The sequence below is a fragment of the Dendropsophus ebraccatus genome, chromosome 9, assembly GCF_027789765.1.
Source record: "Dendropsophus ebraccatus isolate aDenEbr1 chromosome 9, aDenEbr1.pat, whole genome shotgun sequence".
Lineage (NCBI taxonomy): Eukaryota > Metazoa > Chordata > Amphibia > Anura > Hylidae > Dendropsophus > Dendropsophus ebraccatus.
In genome coordinates this window covers 111778012-111803323 of record NC_091462.1, presented here as the reverse complement: position 1 = coordinate 111803323, position 25312 = coordinate 111778012, and the positions used below count along the sequence as shown (strand labels likewise).

General features: G+C 45.2%; 1 protein-coding gene across 4 annotated transcripts in view; it reads left to right on the top strand.

Moving 5' to 3' along the window:
- LOC138801511 (arylamine N-acetyltransferase, pineal gland isozyme NAT-3-like) overlaps positions 1–22828 on the top strand; it is a 30145-nt gene extending 7317 nt beyond the window's left edge. For all 4 annotated transcript variants that reach the window (XM_069984423.1, XM_069984420.1, XM_069984422.1 and 1 more), the window contains exon 2: positions 20937–22828. In XM_069984423.1, coding sequence (XP_069840524.1) covers positions 20952–21755 — 804 coding nt within the window. In that variant the 5' untranslated portion in view covers positions 20937–20951 and the 3' untranslated portion in view covers positions 21756–22828. The remainder of the gene's footprint in view (positions 1–20936) is intronic.
- The last annotated feature ends 2484 nt before the right edge of the window (positions 22829–25312 follow it).

Here is a 25312-nt window from a genome sequence, read left to right as displayed (position 1 = left end):
CCCATTGCAGTGCCGATCTCCTGACCGTTCCAATCTCCCTCGAACATGAATACATGGTTGCCCAAGACAAAACGCAATGCATCACAGATGAAGTCCCTCTGGGCTGTGGGTTTCTGGCAGCGAGACATGAACCAACTAACCGCCTCTACACCCGCATCGTGTGGGATGCGGGTGTAGAGGCTTTCGACATCTATGGATGCCAGGATGTACTCGGGGGACCAATGGATGGAGTCCAGTGTCTTGATGAAATCGCCCGAGTCTTTAAGGTATCCCATAGTTCCTGGAAGGATAGGCCTGAGTGTCCAGTCCAGATATTGTGACAGAGCTTCTGTAACCGATCCGATTGCCGAGACAATCGGGCGCCCAGGTGGTCGTTCCAAGGATTTGTGTACCTTCGGTAGGAAATACCACCTGGGCGTCCTAGGCATCTGGGGCAGTAGTTTCTCCGCCATTTTCTTGTCTAGACCTCCAGTTCTACAGTGCTTATTAAGCATGCTTCTAAGTTGGCTCTGGATGCCAGGTATTGGATTTTTAGTGAGCTTCTTATAGGTGGAGGTGTCGTTAAGTTGCCGATAGGCTTCCTCTGTGTAGTACGTTCGTGACATAACCACGGTTGCTCCTCCTTTGTCGGCTCTTTTAGTTATTAAATCTGGCCTATTCTTGAGCCACTTAAGTGCTTTCTGTTCGGAGGGAGACAGATTTTTGGTCGCTCTGGGATATATCAGGGCTTTTACTTCTTGTGAGACCATTTTATGGAACAAGTCCAAGGGGCTTCCTGGCGTCACTTGCGGGCAGAAGGTGGATCGATTACCGCCCATAAATATTTCATTGCTTGCTGGCTCATCCAGTTGATGGTGGTCGTCCATGTCTGCCATAGCCTCCACACATTGGATTTCCTCCGTACTGAATTCTGTTGGAGGAAAAAAACCCAGGGGGCCTATATTACATCTCAGAGAGGAAGGGGCTGAGTGATGTTCATTGGTGTTTTTATTTTTAAAGAACTTCTTTAAATTGACCTTTCGTACGGCTTTGAATAGTCCCGAAATAGCTATCCCAGGTGATGCGCCTGCACCTTCACCGATCCATCTCCCCTTCCCTGCTATGATTTCCACGCAATAAATCTATGAAGACTTCATCTGGTGAGTGCTGGACTTTCTTCTGTTCCTCATTATTAGTTTCTGCCTATTCATTATAGCACCCCAGTTGTCCTCATACTGATTATATCCTAAGCCTCCGTTCAACACAGAGTGGATTTACGTGTATGCAGTGCAGGCTGGCTGTCTCTCCAATTTCATTGATTATAGTAGTTATATTCCTGTATATAGGAGCAGTATTATAGTAGTTATATAATGCACAAGCCTTATATTGGGCATTATATTGGATTAACTTACCTCTGCATACCTGTCTGAGCACCACATAAAGGCAACTCTATCGGGTCTAAACAATCCCGTTACCCGAGATACCAAAAGTGACACTTCCTACACTTAAAACACATTTGTGAACGCATTGCTTACCACTGAATGCGATAGTGCCGACATCTCTTTGTAGCTTGTGTGAGTTATAGTAGTTATATTCCTGTATATAGGGAGCAGTATTATAGTAGTTATATTCCTGTATATAGGAGCAGTATTATAGTAGTTATATTCCTGTATATAGGAGCAGTATTATAGTAGTTATATTCTTGTATATAGGATCAGTATTATAGTAGTTATATTCATGTATATAGGGGGTAGTATTATAATAGTTATATTCCTGTATATAGGGAGCAGTATTATAGTAGTTATATCCTTGTATATAGGGGCAGTATTATAGTAGCTATATTCCTGTATATAGGAGCAGTATTATAGTAGTTATATTCCTGTATAAAGGAGCAGTATTATAGTAGTTATATTCCTGTATATAGGAGCAGTATTATAGTAGTTATATTCTTGTATATAGGAGCAGTATTATAGTAGTTATATTCCTGTATATAGGAGCAGTATTATAGTAGTTATATTCCTGTATAAAGGAGCAGTATTATAGTAGTTATATTCCTGTATATAGGAGCAGTATTATAGTAGTTATATTCCTGTATATAGGAGCAGTATTATAGTAGTTATGCGGTTCAGGGAAGAAACAGAGTGCTGCACCTCACACCTATGGCTGATACTAGTGCCGCTTGGCTAAATAAAAAACACATCAGAATTTTGTGTATGAATTGATCAAGCCATACTGCCCCATGTACCTCGTGCCGGTATCTGATACACATGGGTCCCTACACTAAGTCCACACCGTGCCAGTCAGTGGCCACCAACCCCGCAGGCGTGCACAGCCAGGGAACGGGGGCCATGGGACGGCCCTGCGACCCCCATGCCACAGGACCAGACCCAAAAACACCACACCAGAACCCGGCCAGCACCGCCGGCGGAGAAGGTCGCCCCCAAGCAGCACAAGTCTGGATAAGGTATTGCGCTCACCATAGCTGCAGCAAACAGAATGGGAAAAAAACAGGAGGGATTAAAACCATGTGCACTCAGGTGTCTCCTGCTAATTGCGGTCATGTGGGTCTCACCAGGAGGAGTGCAATACACGGAGAAAAGAGAGAAACAAAATGCGGTTCAGGGAAGAAACAGAGTGCTGCACCTCACACCTATGGCTGATACTAGTGCCGCTTGGCTAAATAAAAAACACATCAGAATTTTGTGTATGAATTGATCAAGCCATACTGCCCCATGTACCTCGTGCCGGTATCTGATACACATGGGTCCCTACACTAAGTCCACACCGTGCCAGTCAGTGGCCACCAACCCCGCAGGCGTGCACAGCCAGGGATAGGTGTCAGCCATAGGTGTGATGTGCAGCACTGTTTCTTCCCTGAGCCACATTTTGTTTCTCTCTTTTCTCCGTGTATTGCACTCCTCCTGGTGAGACCCACATGACCGCAATTAGCAGGAGACACCTGAGTGCACATGGTTTTAATCCCTCCTGTTTTTTTCCCATTCTGTTTGCTGCAGCTATGGTGAGCGCAATACCTTATCCAGACTTGTGCTGCTTGGGGGCGACCTTCTCCGCCGGCGGTGCTGGCCGGGTTCTGGTGTGGTGATTTTGGGTCTGGTCCTGTGGCATGGGGGTCGCAGGGCCGTCCCATGGCCCCCGTTCCCTGGCTGTGCACGCCTGCGGGGTTGGTGACCACTGACTGGCACGGTGTGGACTTAGTGTAGGGACCCATGTGTATCAGATACCGGCACGAGGTACATGGGGCAGTATGGCTTGATCAATTCATACACAAAATTCTGATGTGTTTTTTATTTAGCCAAGCGGCACTAGTATCAGCCATAGGTGTGATGTGCAGCACTGTTTCTTCCCTGAGCCACATTTTGTTTCTCTCTTTTCTCCGTGTTTTGCACTCCTCCTGGTGAGACCCACATGACCGCAATTAGCAGGAGACACCTGAGTGCACATGGTTTTAATCCCTCCTGTTTTTTTCCCATTCTGTTTGCTGCAGCTATGGTGAGCGCAATACCTTATCCAGACTTGTGCTGCTTGGGGGCGACCTTCTCCGCCGGCGGTGCTGGCCGGGTTCTGGTGTGGTGATTTTGGGTCTGGTCCTGTGGCATGGGGGTCGCAGGGCCGTCCCATGGCCCCCGTTCCCTGGCTGTGCACGCCTGCGGGGTTGGTGGCCACTGACTGGCACGGTGTGGACTTAGTGTAGGGACCCATGTGTATCAGATACCGGCACGAGGTACATGGGGCAGTATGGCTTGATCAATTCATACACAAAATTCTGATGTGTTTTTTATTTAGCCAAGCGGCACTAGTATCAGCCATAGGTGTGATGTGCAGCACTCTGTTTCTTCCCTGAGCCACATTATAGTAGTTATATTCCTGTATATAGGAGCAGAATTATAGTAGTTATATTCCTATATATAGGGGGCAGTATTATAGTAGTTATATTCCTGTATATAGGAGCAGTATTATAGTAGTTATAGTTCAGGGAAGAAAAAGAGTGCTGCACCTCACACCTATGGCTGATACTAGTACCTCTCGGCTGCATAAAAAACATCAGAATTCTGTATGTGAATTGATCAAGCCACACTGCCCCATGTACCTCGTGCAGGTATCTGATACACATGGGTCCCTACACTAAGTCCACACTGTGTCAGTCAGCGACCACCACCCCCGCAGGCGTGCACAGTCAGGGAAGGGAGGCCATGGAACGGCCCTGCAACCCCCATGCCACAGGACCAAACCCAAAAATGCCACACCAAAACCCAGCCAGCACCACCGGCGGAGGAAGCTGCCCCCAAACAGCACAAGTCTGGATAAGGTATTGCACTCACCATAGCTATCAAAGATAGAATGGGACAGACAGGAGGGATTAAAACCATGAGCACTCAGATTTCTCCTGCTAATTGCGGTCATGTGGGTCTCAGCAGGAGGAGTGCAAAACACGGAGAAAAGAGAGAAACAAAATACGGTTCAGGGAAGAAAAAGAGTGCTGCACCTCACACCTATGGCTGATACTAGTACCTCTCGGCTGCATAAAAAACATCAGAATTCTGTATGTGAATTGATCAAGCCACACTGCCCCATGTACCTCGTACAGGTATCTGATACACATGGGTCCCTACACTAAGTCCACACTGTGTCAGTCAGCGACCACCACCCCCGCAGGCGTGCACAGTCAGGGAAGGGAGGCCATGGAACGGCCCTGCAACCCCCATGCCACAGGACCAAACCCAAAAATGCCACGCCAAAACCCAGCCAGCACCGCCGGCGGAGGAAGCTGCCCCCAAACAGCACAAGTCTGGATAAGGTATTGCACTCACCATAGCTTTGGGTCTGGTCCTGTGACATTGGGGTTGCAGGGCCGTTCCATGGCCTCCCTTCCCTGCACGTGCACGCTTTGCGGGGTTGGCGGTCGCTGACCAACACGCTGTGGAGTTAGCGTAGGGACCCGTGTGGACCAGAGGACCTGCGCGGTGGTACACGGGGCAATATGGCTTGATCAATTCATATACAGACACTCTGGTGTTGATTTTTAATATAGGCCTAGCGGCATTAGTATCAGCCATAGATGGGATGTGCAGCCGTTCCATTCTCTCCAGTTCGTGTTTTGCAATTCTCCCTCTCTGAACAGCTAGCACTCCTTTATAAGACCCACATGACCAAAATTAGCAGGAGATGCCTGTGCTCACATGTCTGGACCCTATGTTTTCCCCATTCTGTGAGAGCAGCAATGGTAAGTGTAATACCATATTCATACTTGTGTCGTTTGGGGGCAGCCTTCCCCGCCGGTGGTGCTGGCTGGGTTTTGGTGGGGCTTTTTGGGTCTGGTCCTGTGACATTGGGGTTGCAGGGCCGTTCCATGGCCTCCTTTCCCTGCACGTGCACGCTTTGCGGGGTTGGCGGTCGCTGACCGACACGGTGTGGAGTTAGCGTAGGGACCAGTGTGGACCAGAGGACCTGCGCGGTGGTACACGGGGCAATATGGCTTGATCAATTCATATACAGACACTCTGGTGTTGATTTTTAATATAGGCCTAGCGGCATTAGTATCAGCCATAGATGGGATGTGCAGCCGTTCCATTCTCTCCAGTTCGTATTATAGTAGTTATATTCCTATATATAGGGAGCAGTATTATAGTAGTTATATTCCTGTATATAGGAGCAGTATTATAGTAGTTATATTCTTGTATATAGGAGCAGTATTATAGTAGTTATATTCCTGTATATAGGGAGCAGTATTATAGTAGTTATATTCTTGTATATAGGAGCAGCATTATGTATAAAATTTACCTCTGAAATTTTTATTTCCTGGAGTCCGTAGGCAGCACACAAATGGGTTAATGGATTCCCGTTGACCCGGAACAGAAGGGTTAATCTAGCAATACAAACACAAATAGATTAATTTGCGGCACCTGGTAACCCCCTATATCCCAGTAAGGAACACACAGAACCTTGTATTGTATGCAGCAATGATTTTATTGGGGGGGTATATTGTGCTGCCTACGGACTCCAGGAAATAAAAAATTTCAGAGGTAAATTTTATACTTCCTGATCGTCCTTGGCAGCACACAAATGGGACATACTAAGCAATGCCTATAAGGGTGGGAATTATGACACCACTGCGCCTTGCAGAATGCTCAAGCCAAAGGCTGATCCTTCTGATGCCGAGATGTCAAGACGGTAATGTTTGACAAAGGTAGACGCAGACGACCAGGTTGCCGCTTTGCAGATCTGATCTAGAGGTACATAATACCTCTCTGCCCAAGATGTTGCAGTTGATCTTGTAGAATGAGCTTTTACAGTTAGAGGTGACTGAAGGTTCTCTGAAGTATAACAATAACGGATTAAGTCCTTTATCCATCGGGCTAAGGTGGCTTTGCTGGCTTTTTTGCCCTTATTTTCCCCTTGATATTGAATATAAAGGTTTTCGGATTGTCTGAAGGTTTCCGTTTTCTGCAGGTAAGTAGAAATCGCTCTTTTGATGTCTAGTAATTGAAGGTTATGATCTTGATCTTCACTAACAACAGGGAGTACAATTTCTTGGTTTATATTTGCCGTGGTAGAAACTTTAGGAAGGAATCCCTGCATTGTTCTTAAAACAACCCTGTCAGTCAAGATTCTTAGATAAGGTTCCTTGCAGGATAAGGCATGGAGTTCGCTTACCCTTTTCGCAGATGTAATAGCGATGAGGAATAGTGTTTTCCAGGACAACCATTTTAAAGATGACTCTTCCAGAGGCTCAAAAGGTTGTTGGGTCAAAACTTTTAGCACAATAGATAGATCCCATGAGGGAACTGGATTGTGGAAGTTTGGTCTGAGCTTCGCCACTGCCCTGAAGAATCTTGACACCATTGGGACTCTAGTAAAAATACCATCTAGGTGAGAATTAATAGCTGTAAGGTGGACTTTCAGGGTGTTGAGTTTTAAACCCTTTTGAAAACCCTCTTGGAGAATTTGAAGAACAGATGGCACCTCTTTGAGTTCTTTCTGATTATTCTTGCACCATGAGGTGTATAATTTCCAGAGTCTCGAGTAGACTTTTAGTGTGCTGGGTTTCCTTGATGCTAACAAAGTTTGTATCACCTCCTCTGATAAGCCTTTGCTTCTCAAGTTTACTCGTTCATATTCCATGCTGTTAAGTGAAGATTCTTCAGGTTGGGATGATATAGGTCCCCCTGTTGTAGAAGGTCTTTGTGTAGTGGTAGTTTCCAAAATACGCCTTTCGATAAGTTCCACGCGAGTGGAAACCACGCCCGCCTGGGCCAGTAGGGTAGGATTACTATGGCTCGTACTTTCTCCTGCTGAATTTTCTTCAGGACTCTCGGAATGAGAGGTATTGGCGGAAAGGCATAAACGAACAATCCTTGCCAGGAGATCGAGAGGCCGTCTATCGCTAGAGGATGACCTACTCTGGAGAGGGAGCAGAATTTCTGGATCTTGGTGTTGCTGCTGGAGGCCATAACATCCACGTCTGGATGACCCCATCTGTCCACTAGCTGTTTGAATATTGAGGACTTCAGCTCCCACTCCCCTGGATGGACTGTTTTCCTGCTGAGCCAGTCCGCTGTAGTATTCAGTGACCCCTTGATGTGAACTGCTGAAATTGACATCACATTCTCCTCTGCCCATCTCATCAAGTGACTGCATTCTTTCTGTAATGCTGGACATCGTGTACCCCCTTGTTTGTTGATGTAGTACACTGATGTTAGGTTGTCCGATTGTATCTGGACCACTCTGGAATGGAGAAGGTAACTGAAGTGTTGAAGGGCTAACCTGATGGCCCTGAGTTCCTTCATATTCGATGAGAGGCGTTGTTCTCTTTGTGACCACTTTTTTTGGATCCAATGTGATTCCACATGGGCACCCCAGCCGGAGCCTGAGGCATCCGAGGTGAGGACTATTGGAGTTGGTATCGTCAGAGCTCGTCCAACTTGGAGACGAGAACGTGTGAGCCACCATTTCAGGTCCTGTTTGACCCTGTGTGTAATAGGTATTACTGTATCCAGATCTTCTGATGTTCTCTTCCAATGCTTCAAAATGTGATCCTGAAGAACTCTGATATGTGACTTTGCCCACTGCACCGCCTCTATGGTAGATGTCAACATACCGAGTACCTCATTGCAAAGCGAACCGTGGTTTGATGTTGTGTCAATAAAGAGCTGATTGTCTTGGTGATCTTCATCATTCTCTCTTTGGTGAGGAAGAGGCGCATTAGCTGAGAGTCTATAATGAAGCCCAGGTAGGTGATTCTTCTGGTGGGTACAAGGTTGGATTTTCTGAGGTTTATAAGGAAACCGTGGTCTTTTAGGGTTTGCAGAGTCATATTCAGATGTTAAAGAAGAAGATCCTTCGTAGGCGCAGAGACTAACCAGTCGTCCAGATATGGAGTTACACATATCCCCTGAGTTCTGAGATGTGCTGTCAGTACGACTGCTATTTTGGTGAAGACTCGTGGGGCTGATGTAATGCCGAATGGCAGACACGTGAACTGAAGATGTTTCACTTGGCCATGATGGAGAACCGCTATCCTGAGAAATCTTCTGTGATTTTTCAGAATGGGCACATGTAGGTAAGCGTCCTGGAGGTCGATTGTTGCCATATAATCTCCTTTCTGGATATTTAAGACTGCCGACTGAATAGTCTCCATTTTGAATTTCTTTTTGACAAAAAATTGGTTGAGATATGTCAAGTCTATTACTAGTCTCCAGCCTCCTCCGGCTTTGGCTACTGGAAAAATTGGGGAGTAGACTCCTTTTCCCCTGTCTTCTTGGGGTACTTCTTCTAAGGCATTCTTTTGAAAAAACTCGAGAAGAAGTTGATCAATCACTTGATTGTGATGCCTGTTCAGAACGAATCTGTCTGGTGGACGCTGTTGAATCTCTAGTGAGTAGCCTCTTGTTACTGTAGTTGAGACCCAAGCATCCAAGGATGTCTTTAACCAACGATCTGAAAAAAGCTGGAGTCTTCCACCTACCGGAGGGGGCTGGGACCTGGCGTCACATACGCTCTTCTTTGGTGATATCAGGCTTCTTTCTGGTAGTAGATCCAGACTGCTGCCTGCCTCCTCTGAACTGACCTTTTCCTCTTGTGGCACGAAAATTAGACCGTCTTTTTGGTGACCTCTGATCTCGACCTTTGTACAGCTTAAAGGATTTTCTTTTCTGGGGAAATACTGGTCTTTTGTTCACATTGAACTTCTCCAGGATACTTTCCAGCTGAGGCCCGAATAAAGAAGATGGATGAAAAGGTAATGACACAAAATTATTTTTAGATAAAATATCTCCTTCCCATGTAGACAGAGCCATAGCTCTAGATGTATATTTTAAGCTGTCCAGTGGACTGTCACATAGAAAGTCGGTTGCTGATTTCATTACCGATATATTTTCCAATAAATCCTCTCTTCGCACTCCTTTTTCTATATCTGCGTGCAACTGACGCAGCCATAAGCGTAGTGCTCTGGCTACAGGAACTGTTGTCATAGCGATTTTTGAGGACGCAGCTATAGCTGAGTAAGCTTTTTTACATAAGGAGTCTGCCTTGCGTTCCATTGGATCGGTAAGCAATGCAGAATCCTCTGAGGGATAGAAAGCTTTTTTAGACAACTGTGCAGCTGCCACATCCACCTTTGGAAGCGCTGTCCACTGGCTTGTGGATTCTGCATCAAGTCTATAGGTGGATTTAAACTTTGATCCAGATTCGGATCTCTCAGGTTTGGACCAAGCTTTCTCAAACCAGTCTTTAATGAGAGGATGTGAAGGAAAAACTTTATTTTTATTAGGTGGGAAATAATATAGCTGGTCTTTCTTTGCCTTATGGGTGACATCCTTTGTAGACTCAAGTCTCTGCTTGACAGCAGAGATCAGCTTAGAAACAGCATCTTTTTGCAATAAATATACATTTTCATTGGCATCAAGGTCAGAGACATCAGAGGCTTCAGAGGTTGCATCAGATATGATTTTTATGTCAGAGTCAGAGGAGGAGGAGGATGGCTTATGAGAACGCTTATGAGCTTTATGTTTTTTAGTAGATTTGAAAGTAAATGTAGTTTTCACTTCCTTGAATGTGTCTGTCAGCTGATCTTTGAACCACTTTAGGAATTCATTAGGCTGCAGCTGAGAGGTATCCTGAGAAGCAGACTTGCAGGCAGAGCAGGATGAATGCTCCCAGGAATCGGGCATAGGCTGATTACACTTGACACAAATATTATGTCTGGCCTTCCTCCTTCTCTTTCCTCCAGATTCAGACATTCTGTAACACACATAGACAGAGTGTAAGATAATGTGCAAGGTAAAAGACATAGGACCCCAGAGGGGAACTTTACTACCTCTTTTGGCATCAGGGATCCGCTGCCTAGGGAGAGCGCAGCCCCTGACTGGTCTGGCTGCTATTTAAGCCAAAAAGCCCGCGAACGCCGGGGCGCCGGCGCGTGCGCCGTGCGCACTTCCTGACGCCGCGGGGCGCATGCGCAGACCGCGTCCACCTCCCGGTCGGCCATCTTGGATCCTGGCATTCATGCAATGCAGCCCAGCTTACTGAGGAGGGAGGAGCTACCTGCTGATGCCGCGACCGCCATAGACATGCCTACAGGACTCCGTCACTACAATGAGGACAGGCTGAGACCATTACAGTAAGGGTAACATTATTTACAGGAGGGGACATATTGGTGATCAGTATATGATAACAGACTCACCTAAGTATGGAAAGCGAACCACGCTCTCTTTCCATGATGGCTTAATAAAGTAATGGGTGTCATAGCCAGAACATGGACTTCAGCCGAGGGACCAGGATAACCCATGGTATACAGCTGGAAAACCCTTACAGCCCCAGGGACCGGGATACTCTCGGTATAGAGGCAATGACACCACTTTTTTCTTCTTTCTTTTACTTCATTCCTTCTGGACCGAGAAGAGAAAAAAATACAAGGTTCTGTGTGTTCCTTACTGGGATATAGGGGGTTACCAGGTGCCGCAAATTAATCTATTTGTGTTTGTATTGCTAGATTAACCCTTCTGTTCCGGGTCAACGGGAATCCATTAACCCATTTGTGTGCTGCCAAGGACGATCAGGAAAGTGGTTATATTCCTGTATATATGAGTAGTATAATAGTAGTTATATCCCTGTATATATGAGTAGTATAATAGTAGTTATATCCCTGTATATAGGAGCAGTATTATAGTAGATATATCCCTGTATATAGGAGCAGTATTATAATAGTTATATTCCTGTATATAGGAAGCAGTATTATAGTAGTTATATTCCTGTATATAGGAGCAGTATTATAGTAGTTATATTCTTGTATATAGGAGCAGTATTATAGTAGTTATATTCCTGTATATAGCAGCAGTATTATAGTAGTTATATTCTTGTATATAGGAGCAGTATTATAGTAGTTATATCCCTGTATATAGGTGCAGTATCATAGTAGTTATATTCCTGTATATAGGAGCAGTATTATAGTAGTTATATCCCTGTATATAGGAGCAGTATTATAGTAGTTATATTCCTGTATATAGGAGCAGTATTATAGTAGTTATATTCTTGTATATAGGAGCAGTATTATAGTAATTATATTCCTGTATATATGAGTAGTATAATAGTAGTTATATTCCTGTATATAGGAAGCAGTATTATAGTAGTTATATAGAAAAAGAGAGAATAAATCCAAGCACTCACCCCAATAGTAGATCTTCGGTGGATTTATTGACACATACCAGGGAGGGAGGTAGTAGCGGTGCGGGAGTATAGCCTGTATCTTCCAGTGTGTATTATAGTAGTTATATTCTTGTATATAGGAGCAGTATTATAGTAGTATATTCCTGTATATAGGGGGCAGTATTATAGTAGTTATATCCCTGTATATAGGGGGCAGTATTATAGTAGTTATATTCCTGTGTATAGGAGCACTATTATAGTAGTTATATTCTTGTATATAAGGGGCAGTACTATAGTAGTTATATTCCTGTATATAGGAGCAGTATTATAGTAGTATATTCCTGTATATAGGAGCAGTATTATAGTAGTTATATCCCTGTATATAGGGGCAGTATTATAGCAGTTATATTCCTGTGTATAGGAGCACTATTATAGTAGTTATATTCTTGTATATAAGGGGCAGTACTATAGTAGTTATATTCCTGTATATAGGAGCAGTATTATAGTAGTATATTCCTGTATATAGGAGCAGTATTATAGTAGTTATATTCCTGTATATAGGAGGCAGTATTATAGTAGTTATATTCTTGTATATAGGAGCAGTATTATAGTAGTTATATCCTTGTATATAGGAGCAGTATTATAGTAGTTATATTCTTGTATATAGGAGCAGTATTATAGTAGTTATATTCCTGTATATAGGAGCAGTATTATAGTAGTTATATTCTTGTATATAGGAGCAGTATTATAGTAGTTATATTCTTGTATATAGGAGCAGTATTATAGTAGTTATTGGAACGATGAGACAGAGAATCTCGCACTCACCGACTTCACAGATGCTGGTGGTTTTATTTCGGGTACATCAGAACCAAGTGCATGGGGGAGAGGGGAGATGGAGACGCAGGTGTGTTCACAGGAGCAACAATGTTTCACGCCTACTACGGCGCTTCGTCGGGCTAGGAACAGCGTGTACGTGAGGGGGAGGTGCATATGTACAAGTGGAACAATAAAGTTACAAACAGAACAATAAAGTTACAATACAGGTGAAAGTAAAAATAACATCACAAAAGAGTATTGTGGTCATTTCTCTCGTGATCTATCAATCTGGGGACACCCTTGCCCGTGCGAACAGAATACTGATGCTCCTTAAACCTCTTCCAAAGGGGACGTTTGGTTTTACCGACATAGTATCTGTTGCAGGGGCAAAGGATGGCATAGATCACGTGCCTCGTTCTACACGTAATGAAGTCGTGAATGTAACAATCTTTCTCTCCAAGATTAATAAAAGCGAGGCATAACATTTGGGGGCAGTAATGGCAAGTGCCGCACCGCTTGTTGCCCTCCGGCAAGCAGCGGTCAAGCCAATTACCTGGTTTAGAGGTCTGACTCTGGGCTAGAGAGTCGGCTATAGTGGCATTCTTCCTGAACGTAATGAGTGGTTTGCGGTCGGCTATTGCCTTGAGGTCACTATCTTGCTGTAAAAGGAACCAATGATTTTTAATCACTTTGGTCACTGTATCGTTGAGGTTGCTATTCTGTAGGGCAAATGTAAATCTTTTTGTTTCGGTACTGAGGACTTTTTTAGACTGGTTACTGGATCTAGAATTGAGGAGGGAGGACCTGGGGCGGGCATTAGTCTTGGTGAGGGCTTCCTCAACTATGGATGCTGGATATCCCCTAGCTAGTAATCGGGATTTTAAGGCAGCAGCTTGTTGCTGAAAACCAGCTTCGGTGTTGTTGATGCGTTTTAAGCGCAGCATCTGACTAAATGGTATGGACCTCTTCACTTGCGGCGGGTGGGAGCTCTTAAAGTGAAGAAGTGCGTTGGCTGCGGTTTTTTTGCAAAAAACCGAAGTGTGCAAACCTTGCGCTGAGACCTCTACTTTCACATCAAGGAACTCTAAAGTCTGGCCACCGAAGCTATGTGTGAAAAACATATTACAAGTATTTCTCTCATTCAGAAAAGAGACAAAATCCTGAAATTTTTCTGCAGTGTTGTTCCAAACCACGAAGATATCGTCCACATAACGATGTAACATAACGATATCAGTGATAAATGGATTACAAGGTGCAAAAATTAAATCCAACTCAAATTGTGCCAGGAAAAGATCGGCGTACGTGCAGGAGACCGGCGTGCCCATCGCAGTGCCGGTCTCCTGCCGATACCAATCTCCCCTGTAAGTGAAGCAATTATTGCAAAGAACAAACAGCAAAGACTCCCGAACAAAACGTCTGAAAACTGGCGGCTTTCTCAGGCGATCGAGGATGCGATCGACAGCCTCCACACCCGCATCATGAGGGATGCGGGTGTAGAGGCTCTCCACATCCACGGAAGCCAGGGACTAGCCGGGCTGCCAGTGGATACTATCCAAAACCTGTAAAAAATCGTTAGTGTCTTAACCCCTTAAGGTCAAAGCCAATTTTCGTTTTTGCGCTTTTGCTTATTCCATTTTAAGTTTAAAAGTCCATAGCGCTTGCATTTTTTCACCTAGAGACGTATAGGAGCGCTTATTTTTTGCGAAACCAATTGTACTTTGCAATGACCGGCATTATTTTTCCATAAAATATGCTGCGAAACCGGAAAAAAATCATTTGCGCTGTCAAATTGAAAAAAAAACGAATTTGTTTTGATTTCGGGGAGTTTTGCATTTACCATTTTGCCATTCGCCCTGGGGTAAAACTGACTTGTTATGCATGTTCCTCAAGTCGTTACGATTACTATGATATATAACATGTATCACTTATATTGTATCGGATGGCCTGTAAAAAATTCAAACCGTTGTTAACAAATATACGTTCCTTAAAATCGCTCCATTCCCAGGCTTATAGCGCTTTTATCCTTTGGTCTATGGGGCTGTGTGAGGTGTCATTTTTTGCGCCATGATGCGTTCTTTCTATCGGTACCTTGATTGCGCATATACGACTTTTTGATCACTTTTTATTACATTTTTTTAGGATTTGATGCGACCAAAAATGCGCAAATTTGCACTTTGGAATTTTTTTGCGCTGACGCCGTTTACCGTGCGAGATCAGGAATGTGATTAATTAATAGTTCGGGCGATTACGTGTGCGGCGATACTAAATATGTTTATTTATTTGTTTATTTATTAATTTATATTTATAAAATGGGAAAAGGGGGGTGATTTGGACTTTTATTAGGGGAGGGGATTTTTTATTAATAAAAACACTTTTTTACTTGTTTTTTACATGGACTAGAAGCCCCCCTGGGGGGCTTGTATATAGACAGCACTGATCTCTCATAGAGATCAATGCTGTGTATATACACAGCAAAGATCCATCAGATCGGTCATAGATTGCTATGGCCTGCTGCAGGCCATAGCAATCTATTGCCGAGCCGGGATCAGCGTCATTCCGACGCTGAGGCCCGGCACGGGCAGAAGAACGGATCTCCCCCCCGCGATCGCATCGCGGGGGGGAGATCCGACCCACTAGACACCAGGGATAGTGTGCATAAAGCACTTCAATGCAGCTGTCAGGTTTGACAGCTGCATTGAAGTGCTTAATCAGCCGGCGCAGCAACGGGACCCGCGCCGGCTAACAGAGGTACTGCCCGGCTGCACGTGTCAGCGCCGTTCAGAGCGGGGTCCCGGCGGGACCCCGCTCTGAACACCCCCCGCGCCACCATGACGTATCAGATACGTCATGGGTCGCTAAGGGGTTAAAGGTAACTAACAAAACACTGCAGAATGGGGCGTAAAGCCCAATCAAGGTACTGGGACAGGCCCTCCCGTCACGAGCCAACCGCCGAGACGATCGGTCGGCCCGGCGGCTGGCTCAGGGATTTATGAATTTTTGGGAGCAAGTACCACTTAGGTGCCCGGGGGGACTCCGGGATGAGCCGCTCGGCCGTTTTAGAGTCAATGGCACCAGTCCGCACATGAGTGTGCAGTAAAGAGCGCAGCTGCTCCTTAATTCTGGATGTAGGGTCTTTATCCAACCTTGTGTAGGTAGCAGAGTTCTGTAACTGGCGTGTTGCCTCCAAGTGATAGTAGTCTTGGGTAAGAATTACTGCAGCACCGCCTTTGTCGGCCCGGCGTACTAGCAAATCTGGTCTGGACTTTAACCAAGAAAGGGCACGGCGCTCGCAGTCGGTCAGATTAGATGCAAGTACGGGATAGGTTAGGGCCTTCACATCACGTAAGACCGCTTTGTGAAAAAGATCCAGGGGGCTGCCCGGGGTCACTTGCGGAGAAAACGTGGAAGGGCTGCCACCTGTAAAGGGACCTTCAGTGGACACGATGGCATTAGGGGTAGAATCCACACTATTATCTGCCATGGATGCGAGGTCAAAGATGCAGTCCTGTTCCCGAGTTCCAAAGGACGCAGGGGGAAAGAAACCCAGAGGGCCAATATGATATTGGACATCAGGCAAAGTGCTGGTATTATTGGGTTTCTTATGCAAATAAAAAATTTTTTGCAAGTTGATCTTGCGAATTGCTTTAAACAGGTCGGTCTCAAAATCAATGAATGAAAATTTTTCGTTAATGCCAAAATTCAGTCCCTTGTTCAGCAGGGATTCACAGCCGTCAAGGAGAGGCACACCTGAGATGTTAACCACCGCCGGGGGATCGGATGTTAGTGCATGGGGATCCGTTACTTGCGCCACGACACTTGTTTCCGTTTGAGGGGTCCCCTGTTGGGGCCGTCGCCTCTTCTTGCCCCCCCTACGGGTCGGCCTCCTAAAAGGGGCTGCTGGATGAGTATAGCCAGAACCACTATCCGATTGACTTGACTCTGAATCGGTGGTCCAGAAGTCTGAGACTCTGCGTGGTGGCTTAACTCTTTTCTTTCCTTTAAGGTTACAGTCAAAAATCCGACCCTGATCGCAGTCTGATTTGTCTCTGACAAACTTCTCCCTTTTGCGTTCTTTAATGTCGGTTTGAAGAGCAATCAAACGTTCGTCGAGCTTGCCGAAGAACAATGCAGACTCTGAATCTGGAAGCCGGGTTTGGTATTCCATTTTGCTTTTAAGTAGCTCGGTAGTGATTCGCTCATATTCCACTTGGCTCTTATTTAGCACGATCCGAGTAAGGTTAAGCGCGTGTTGGTGGTGTGCCTCCTGCCAGTCCTTTAGAAAGCCTTCGTCACCCTGATATTGTGAGGGAGATTTGTAGGTGCAAAGTCCTCGGGGGACTCTGTTGCTGTCAACATAGGACTGTAAAGAGTTGATAGTCCAAAACGACTTGATTTCCTTTTCAGCCAGAGCGCTGATGCGGTTTTCAAGAGACTTCAAACCGATCACCTGCACCTCCTCCTTGCTGTTACAGGAGGTGAAGAACACACCTGCCCCTACTCTCCCCGCACTTAGGGCTTCTTCAGACGCAACGGCTCCTGTGTCCATACTGTTGTCCGGGTGTCTATCTGGTTGTGCCCGGGTCGATGAAGGCAGAGACATAATGTAGGCAGGGTAGAGAAAGAGTCGACCGGCACCAACCGATAAAGCGCACATCGGCACGTGTATGCAGAGGACGGGATATCGCCCCTATCCCAGATGTATCCTATCCACACAAGTCGCGGTGCAGAGACGAGAAAGCAAAGTAAACAATTGGAACGATGAGACAGGGAATCTCGCACTCACCGACTTAACAGATGCTGGTGGTATTATTTCAGGTACTTCAGAACCAAGTGCAGCGGGGAGATGGAGACGCAGTTGTGTTCACAGGAGCAACAATGTTTCACGCCTACTACGGCGCTTCGTCGGGCTAGGAACAGCGTGTACGTGAGGGGGAGGTGCATATGTGCAAGTGGAACAATAAAGTTACAATATCAGGATGACGAAGGCTTTCTAAAGGAGTGGCAGGAGGCACACCACCAACACGCGCTTAACCTTACTCGGATCGTGCTAAATAAGAGCCAAGTGGAATATGAGCGAATCACTACCGAGCTACTTAAAAGCAAAATGGAATACCGTACCCGGCTTCCAGATTCAGAGTCTGCATTGTTCTTCGGCAAGCTCGACAAACGTTTGATTGCTCTCCAAACCGACATTAAAGAACGCAAAAGGGAGAAGTTTGTCAGAGACAAATCAGACTGCGATCAGGGTCGGATTTTTGACTGTAACCTTAAAGGAAAGAAAAGAGTTAAGCCACCACGCAGAGTCTCAGACTTCTGGACCACCGATTCAGAGTCAAGTCAATCGGATAGTTCTGGCTATACTCATCCAGCAGCCCCTTTAGGAGGCCGACCCGTAGGGGGGGCAAGAAGAGGCGACGGCCCCAACAGGGGACCCCTCAAACGGAAACAAGTGTCGTGGCGCAAGTAACGGATCCCCATGCGCTAACATCCGATCCCCCGGCGGTGGTTAACATCTCAGGTGTGCCTCTCCTTGACGGCTGTGAATCCCTGCTGAACAAGGGACTGAATTTTGGCATTAACGAAAAATTTTCATTCATTGATTTTGAGACCGACCTGTTTAAAGCAATTCGCAAGATCAACTTGCAAAAAAATTTTTATTTGCATAAGAAACCCAATAATACCAGCACTTTGCCTGATGTCCAATATCATATTGGCCCTCTGGGTTTCTTTCCCCCTGCGTCCTTTGGAACTCGGGAACAGGACTGCATCTTTGACCTCGCATCCATGGCAGATAATAGTGTGGATTCTACCCCTAATGCCATCGTGTCCACTGAAGGTCCCTTTACAGGTGGCAGCCCTTCCACGTTTTCTCCGCAAGTGACCCCGGGCAGCCCCCTGGATCTTTTTCACAAAGCGGTCTTACGTGATGTGAAGGCCCTAACCTATCCCGTACTTGCATCTAATCTGACCGACTGCGAGCGCCGTGCCCTTTCTTGGTTAAAGTCCAGACCAGATTTGCTAGTACGCCGGGCCGACAAAGGCGGTGCTGCAGTAATTCTTACCCAAGACTACTATCACTTGGAGGCAACACGCCAGTTACAGAACTCTGCTACCTACACAAGGTTGGATAAAGACCCTACATCCAGAATTAAGGAGCAGCTGCGCTCTTTACTGCACACTCATGTGCGGACTGGTGCCATTGACTCTAAAACGGCCGAGCGGCTCATCCCGGAGTCCCCCCGGGCACCTAAGTGGTACTTGCTCCCAAAAATTCATAAATCCCTGAGCCAGCCGCCGGGCCGACCGATCGTCTCGGCGGTTGGCTCGGTGACGGAGGGCCTGTCCCAGTACCTTGATTGGGCTTTACGCCCCATTCTGCAGTGTTTTGTTAGTTACCTTAAAGACACTAACGATTTTTTACAGGTTTTGGATAGTATCCACTGGCAGCCCGGCTAGTCCCTGGCTTCCGTGGATGTGGAGAGCCTCTACACCCGCATCCCTCATGATGCGGGTGTGGAGGCTGTCGATCGCATCCTCGATCGCCTGAGAAAGCCGCCAGTTTTCAGACGTTTTGTTCGGGAGTCTTTGCTGTTTGTTCTTTGCAATAATTGCTTCACTTACAGGGGAGATTGGTATCGGCAGGAGACCGGCACTGCGATGGGCACGCCGGTCTCCTGCACGTACGCCGATCTTTTCCTGGCACAATTTGAGTTGGATTTAATTTTTGCACCTTGTAATCCATTTATCACTGATATCGTTATGTTACATCGTTATGTGGACGATATCTTCGTGGTTTGGAACAACACTGCAGAAAAATTTCAGGATTTTGTCTCTTTTCTGAATGAGAGAAATACTTGTAATATGTTTTTCACACATAGCTTCGGTGGCCAGACTTTAGAGTTCCTTGATGTGAAAGTAGAGGTCTCAGCGCAAGGTTTGCACACTTCGGTTTTTCGCAAAAAAAAACGCAGCCAACGCACTTCTTCACTTTAAGAGCTCCCACCCGCCGCAAGTGAAGAGGTCCATACCATTTAGTCAGATGCTGCGCTTAAAACGCATCAACAACACCGAAGCTGGTTTTCAGCAACAAGCTGCTGCCTTAAAATCCCGATTACTAGCTAGGGGATATCCAGCATCCATAGTTGAGGAAGCCCTCACCAAGACTAATGCCCGCCCCAGGTCCTCCCTCCTCAATTCTAGATCCAGTAACCAGTCTAAAAAAGTCCTCAGTACCGAAACAAAAAGATTTACATTTGCCCTACAGAATAGCAACCTCAACGATACAGTGACCAAAGTGATTAAAAATCATTGGTTCCTTTTACAGCAAGATAGTGACCTCAAGGCAATAGCCGACCGCAAACCACTCATTACGTTCAGGAAGAATGCCACTATAGCCGACTCTCTAGCCCAGAGTCAGACCTCTAAACCAGGTAATTGGCTTGACCGCTGCTTGCCGGAGGGCAACAAGCGGTGCGGCACTTGCCATTACTGCCCCCAAATGTTATGCCTCGCTTTTATTAATCTTGGAGGGAAAGATTGTTACATTCACGACTTCATTACGTGTAGAACGAGGCACGTGATCTATGCCATCCTTTGCCCCTGCAACAGATACTATGTCGGTAAAACCAAACGTCCCCTTTGGACGAGGTTTAAGGAGCATCAGTATTCTGTTCGCACGGGCAAGGGTGTCCCCAGATTGATAGATCACGAGAGGAATGACCACAATACTCTTTTGTGATGTTATTTTTACTTTCACCTGTATTGTAACTTTATTGTTCTGTTTGTAACTTTATTGTTCCACTTGTACATATGCACCTCCCCTTCACGTACACGCTGTTCCTAGCCCGACGAAGCGCCGTAGTAGGCGTGAAACATTGTTGCTCCTGTGAACACACCTGCGTCTCCATCTCCCCTCTCCCCCATGCACTTGGTTCTGATGTACCCGAAATAAAACCACCAGCATCTGTGAAGTCTGTGAGTGCGAGATTCTCTGTCTCATCGTTCCAATTGTTTACTTTGCTTTCTCGTCTCTGCACCGCGACTTGTGTGGATAGGATACATCTGGGATAGCGGCGATCTCCCGTCCTCTGCATACACGTGCCGAAGTGCGCTTTGTCGGTTGGTGCCGGTCGACTTTTTCTCTACCCTGCCTACATTATAGTAGTTATATTCTTGTATATAGGAGCAGTATTATAGTAGTTATATTCTTGTATATAGGGGCAGTATTATAGTAGTTATATTCTTGTTTATAGTAGTAATATAGTATATTATTGTATATAGGAGCAGTATTATAGTATATTAATGTATATAGGAGCAGTATTATAGTATATTAATGTATATAGGAGCAGTATTATGGTAGTTACATTCCTGTCCATTGTATAATAGTAGGCGTAGTCCGCTATTTTGTGTATAAATGGTTAGACCTAGTAGTAATATTTCTTGTTGCTGGAGTAATAATCCTTGGATATGTAATTGTATAGGACACCTACCAAACAATGGACCTGAAGGCTTACCTCCAGAGGGTGAATCTGACAGACACAGGACCCCCCTCCCTCTCAGCATTACAGGAATTACACCGCCACCATGTTCTCTCTGTGCCCTTTGAAAGTCTCAGCATTCACAGTGGGGAAAAAATTATCCTAGACATGTCTTGGATATACGACAAAATAGTTGTAAGAGGCAGAGGTGGTTTCTGCTATGAGAACAATGGTCTTTTCTCATGGTTGCTACAACAACTGGGCTACCAACCACGAGTACTTGAAGCCAGAGTGATGAACCCCAAAAATGGTACATATGGTTTACCATTCGACCATATGATATTGACAGTAGAACTCGAAGGAAAGAGATGGCTTTGTGATGTTGGTTTCGGGGATGGAATCATTGAGCCGATTCCCCTGGAGGCCGGAAGGGAAGAGAAGCAGGACAGCAGTGTGTTTCGGTTACGGGTAGAAGGAGATGAGTGGCACATGGAGAGGAAGGAGGAAGAAGTCTGGAGATGTCTCTACAAGTTTACCCTAAAGGAGTGCACATTCGAAGACTTCCGGGAGATGTGTGAATATCACCAGACGTCACCTAGTTCTTTCTTTGTCCAAAAATCCATCTGTTCCCTACAGCTCCCACATGGAAGACTGACGTACGTCGGGCACCGGCTGATCAGCACCGAGTACACCAAGGAAGGCGGAAGTGTGAAGACCACCAGGGTACTCACTGATGAGGAGATCCCTGGAATACTCAGAGATAAATTTGGGATTGTCCTGAGTGGAAAACTAATTCCGAAGGATGAAGATATTGTAATTTGAAATCCATCTCAATCACTGGTGGGTGACCTGTAGCTAAAAATGGTGGCAGTCGATTTCTTGTCCATCTCATACATAAATTTCTTGTCCCGACTTCGACATAATTTTCCTCTTGTAGGTAATATGCTCATATGCAACAAACTTATCGAGAAAATGCACAACATTTGGTGAGGGGTTATATCTAAGTAAAAGCTTTGCTAGGCCTTCCGTGTCTTAAAGAGCTTAAAGTATCTAAGAGCTTAAAGGGGTTATCCAGCGCTACAAAAACATGGCCACTTTTCCCCCTACTGTTGTCTCCAGTTCAGGTGCAGTTTGCAATTAAGTTCCATTTACTTCAATGGAACTGAGTTTCAAAATCCCACCCAAACTGGAGACAACAGTAGGGGAAAGTGGCCATGATTTTGTAGCGCTGGATAACCCCTTTAAAGTGTCACTGTCGCAAAATCTTTTTTGCAGAAATCAATAGTCCAGGCGATTTTAATAAACTTTGTAATTGGGTTTATTAGCCGAAAATTAATTTTTATCATGAAAAAGCAGTTTGAAGCGTTTCCCCCATCTTCATTATTCTCCTATGGAGAGAGGTAAATAAGACACCAAAACAGGACAACAAAGAGTTAATTAAAAGCTACATTACCCGGCTCTCTCCTCTGATGTCACCACTGACCTATCTGACCTCTGAATAGCTCCCCTGCTGTGTAATACTTTGTTCTCTGACATTTCTCCTCATCTCTCTTCCCCCTCCATAGCACAGACAGGATGCGTCTGATCAAGATTTCCTGATTCTGAGCAGTGGCTGACAGAAAGGAGAGGAGGGGGGGGGGAACCTGGGGAAAGTCTTTCTGAATGCAGATAATGGCAGATTTGCCTAATAAACCCAATTACAAAGTTTCTTAAAATCGCCTGGACTATGGATTTCTGCAAAAAAAAAAAAAATTCTTGACAGTGACTACGTTTCCCTGCTGACTGGAAGCGTGCTCCACATCTAAGTGGAGAGATTATGCGCAGTATTTGTTGTCAATGTGTAAAGAAGCAAAAAGCTGCAAAAATGTAAGCAATAAAGCAATTTGTTAAAATTCCCTCCAAAATCCTTATAGATGTTTGCTGGTTAAATACAATTGTCTGGAAGAAACATGAAAGTTTTTGGGACGATGAGCAAAGTTTTTTTTTTTTTTACATTATTTTACACCAGCTTGAGGCTAACAATTATTTAAAAAAAAAAAAAAAAAACCTTTAACAAAGTTACCACTAGCATACTGCCTGAACTTAGTACGTTTACAGAGGCAGATTTTTTTTTTAAGCCAAAGCCAGGAACAGACTGTACACAGAGAACAGGTCATAAAGGAAAGACTGAGATCTCTCTTCTTTTAAAATCTATTCCTGGCTTTGGCTTCAAAAGGGGATGACAGGCTCCCTAACGTGCAACTGTCATTTTTTTTCTTTTTATAAAGACATTTCTACAATTTTCATTTTTCATTAATCTTCTATTGGGAAATTACAGCCAGCCATTGATATGCAGAATCCATGTACATATACATTAGCTGTACACATAGCGCCATTCTCTTTCCTTGTTCCTTAAATAACTTTATTAGATGCCGTTCTTGATACAAAGGATAGAAAGCATTAGGTAAGAAACTGTGTAGAGAGATTAAGAAATACAGGGTTGGGGTAGGTTCACACTAAAGAATCCAAGCGGATAAGTTCAGGCTTATTCCATGGCTCGTTCACGCTGGCACACCTATCCGCCCAGGCCATAGATGCCATTCTATGGTCAGGTGGATTCCACCTTCCGCCGAAAGAACTGACATGTCTATTCTTTTGGCGGACAACGGAATCGGCCCGGCCATAGAATAGGGTCTATGGAGCCAGCGGAAAGGCGAGCAGCCATGAGTGGGTACTAGCGCTGGAATTTATCCGTCTGGATTCTGTAGTGTGAACCCACCCTTACAAACCGCTTAGGGCACAGTGCAGGCTCGGCTCTGCTATTCTCTGCTGCTGCCCATACACAGCAAGCTTTCCCTGAGTTGAGAAAACTCCTCTGTTCCCACTTTCAAGAATGATGTCCATCCGACACCGACTGATCAGAACAGAGTAAACCAAGGCAGAGTGTGTAGATAAGGAGGAGACCCCAGGTCTACTTCTTTGTTTTGTAAGCCAAGAAAAGCTTTATAAGTCTATGCAGTATCCGTTTTTTCCGATCACTTCAAAGGTGTAACTACTTTTTCCAGACATAACAAATCTACAGCCGATTCAGGTGACATCACTGAAAATTCATTCATTTCTGCTTCAGCATGTAATGGAGATGTAGCGGGACACACACTCCAAGTACTCAGCATCTGTTCCATTCTCCCATTAAAGGGATATTCCACTCACACAACTTTTGGTATGTTGCTACCCATAGGGAGACTAACAACTCATTACATACTTGTTATTATCTATTCAGTCTCCTTCCCCCAGTTCTTAGCTGCTACTTTCTGCTAAAGACACAAAAATCTGTGTGTGAGCTTTTCTCTGTCACTCCCTCCCTTCTGAGACAGCTGATGTAAACAAGACCCTGTCAGGCTTTATCTGCAACTGTTAGGATCCGGACAGCAGGACAAGACAAGACAGTGAGCCCTAAGCTCAGCCCCGCCCACTGTCCTCTACCTACTTGCCACAATCCGCCCTAAGATGGCGGTAAGCAACTTGGCGGCGGTCCCTGCACTGGCTAGGTGGGACACAAAGACAAGACAAACAGACAAACACAATGAAGAATAGTCCACAATCCGGGTCACAACAATCGGGCAGCAAAAGTACAAAATCAATATCCAATAAACGTAGTCAAAGTCCAGGCAATATGGTCAAGGGCAGGCGGCAAGCAAGGGAACAAAGGTAAACAAGGGAAATCAGCTCACCTCTTGGTATATTGTTCGGAGTCTCCAGCATATGTGAGAGGGTGCACGGTTCCAGGCGGTGGCTGTCCGTCAAGTAAGTAAATAGTTGCAAGAAGGTGATAAGGATCCGGCACTCCAAGAGGTTTAAAATTCAAAAACTTTTATTAGAACATATCTAAAAAACAGCTGAGCAGCTCATGCTGTGTGGCCTGAAAGACTGACGCGTTTCGCGCATGCGCGCTTAGTCATAGTCTAATGGTCAGTGTGTGACTAGAGATTTAAAAACAAGTAATGGCCAATGAGATGTTTCCCCATGCACATGTGTGCAGATGGGGTGAATAGGTGCAATCAGTGGTGTACTCGCTTGGACACTGTTAAGTTAGTTCAGTGGTCAGTTAGTATTACAAAGTATAATGAGTGTGTGAATTTACTAGACATGATGCTGTAATTTATAGGTAAGCTGCGACCATGTGATGCAAACATAAAAAGGTGGAGTGTGGTGACACACTGTCCACATCGGAGCGTGCTTGGCGACCAGGTCGTGTATTTTAAAAAATAAAACTAATACAAAAGTGTGTAACTCTATCGCCTATGAAACGACCGAGCCGCACGGTCTGAACTACGCTCTAAAGATGAATATCATGAGGGCAAATTAACAATTGAACTATAAAAATAAATCTAAAAATAATG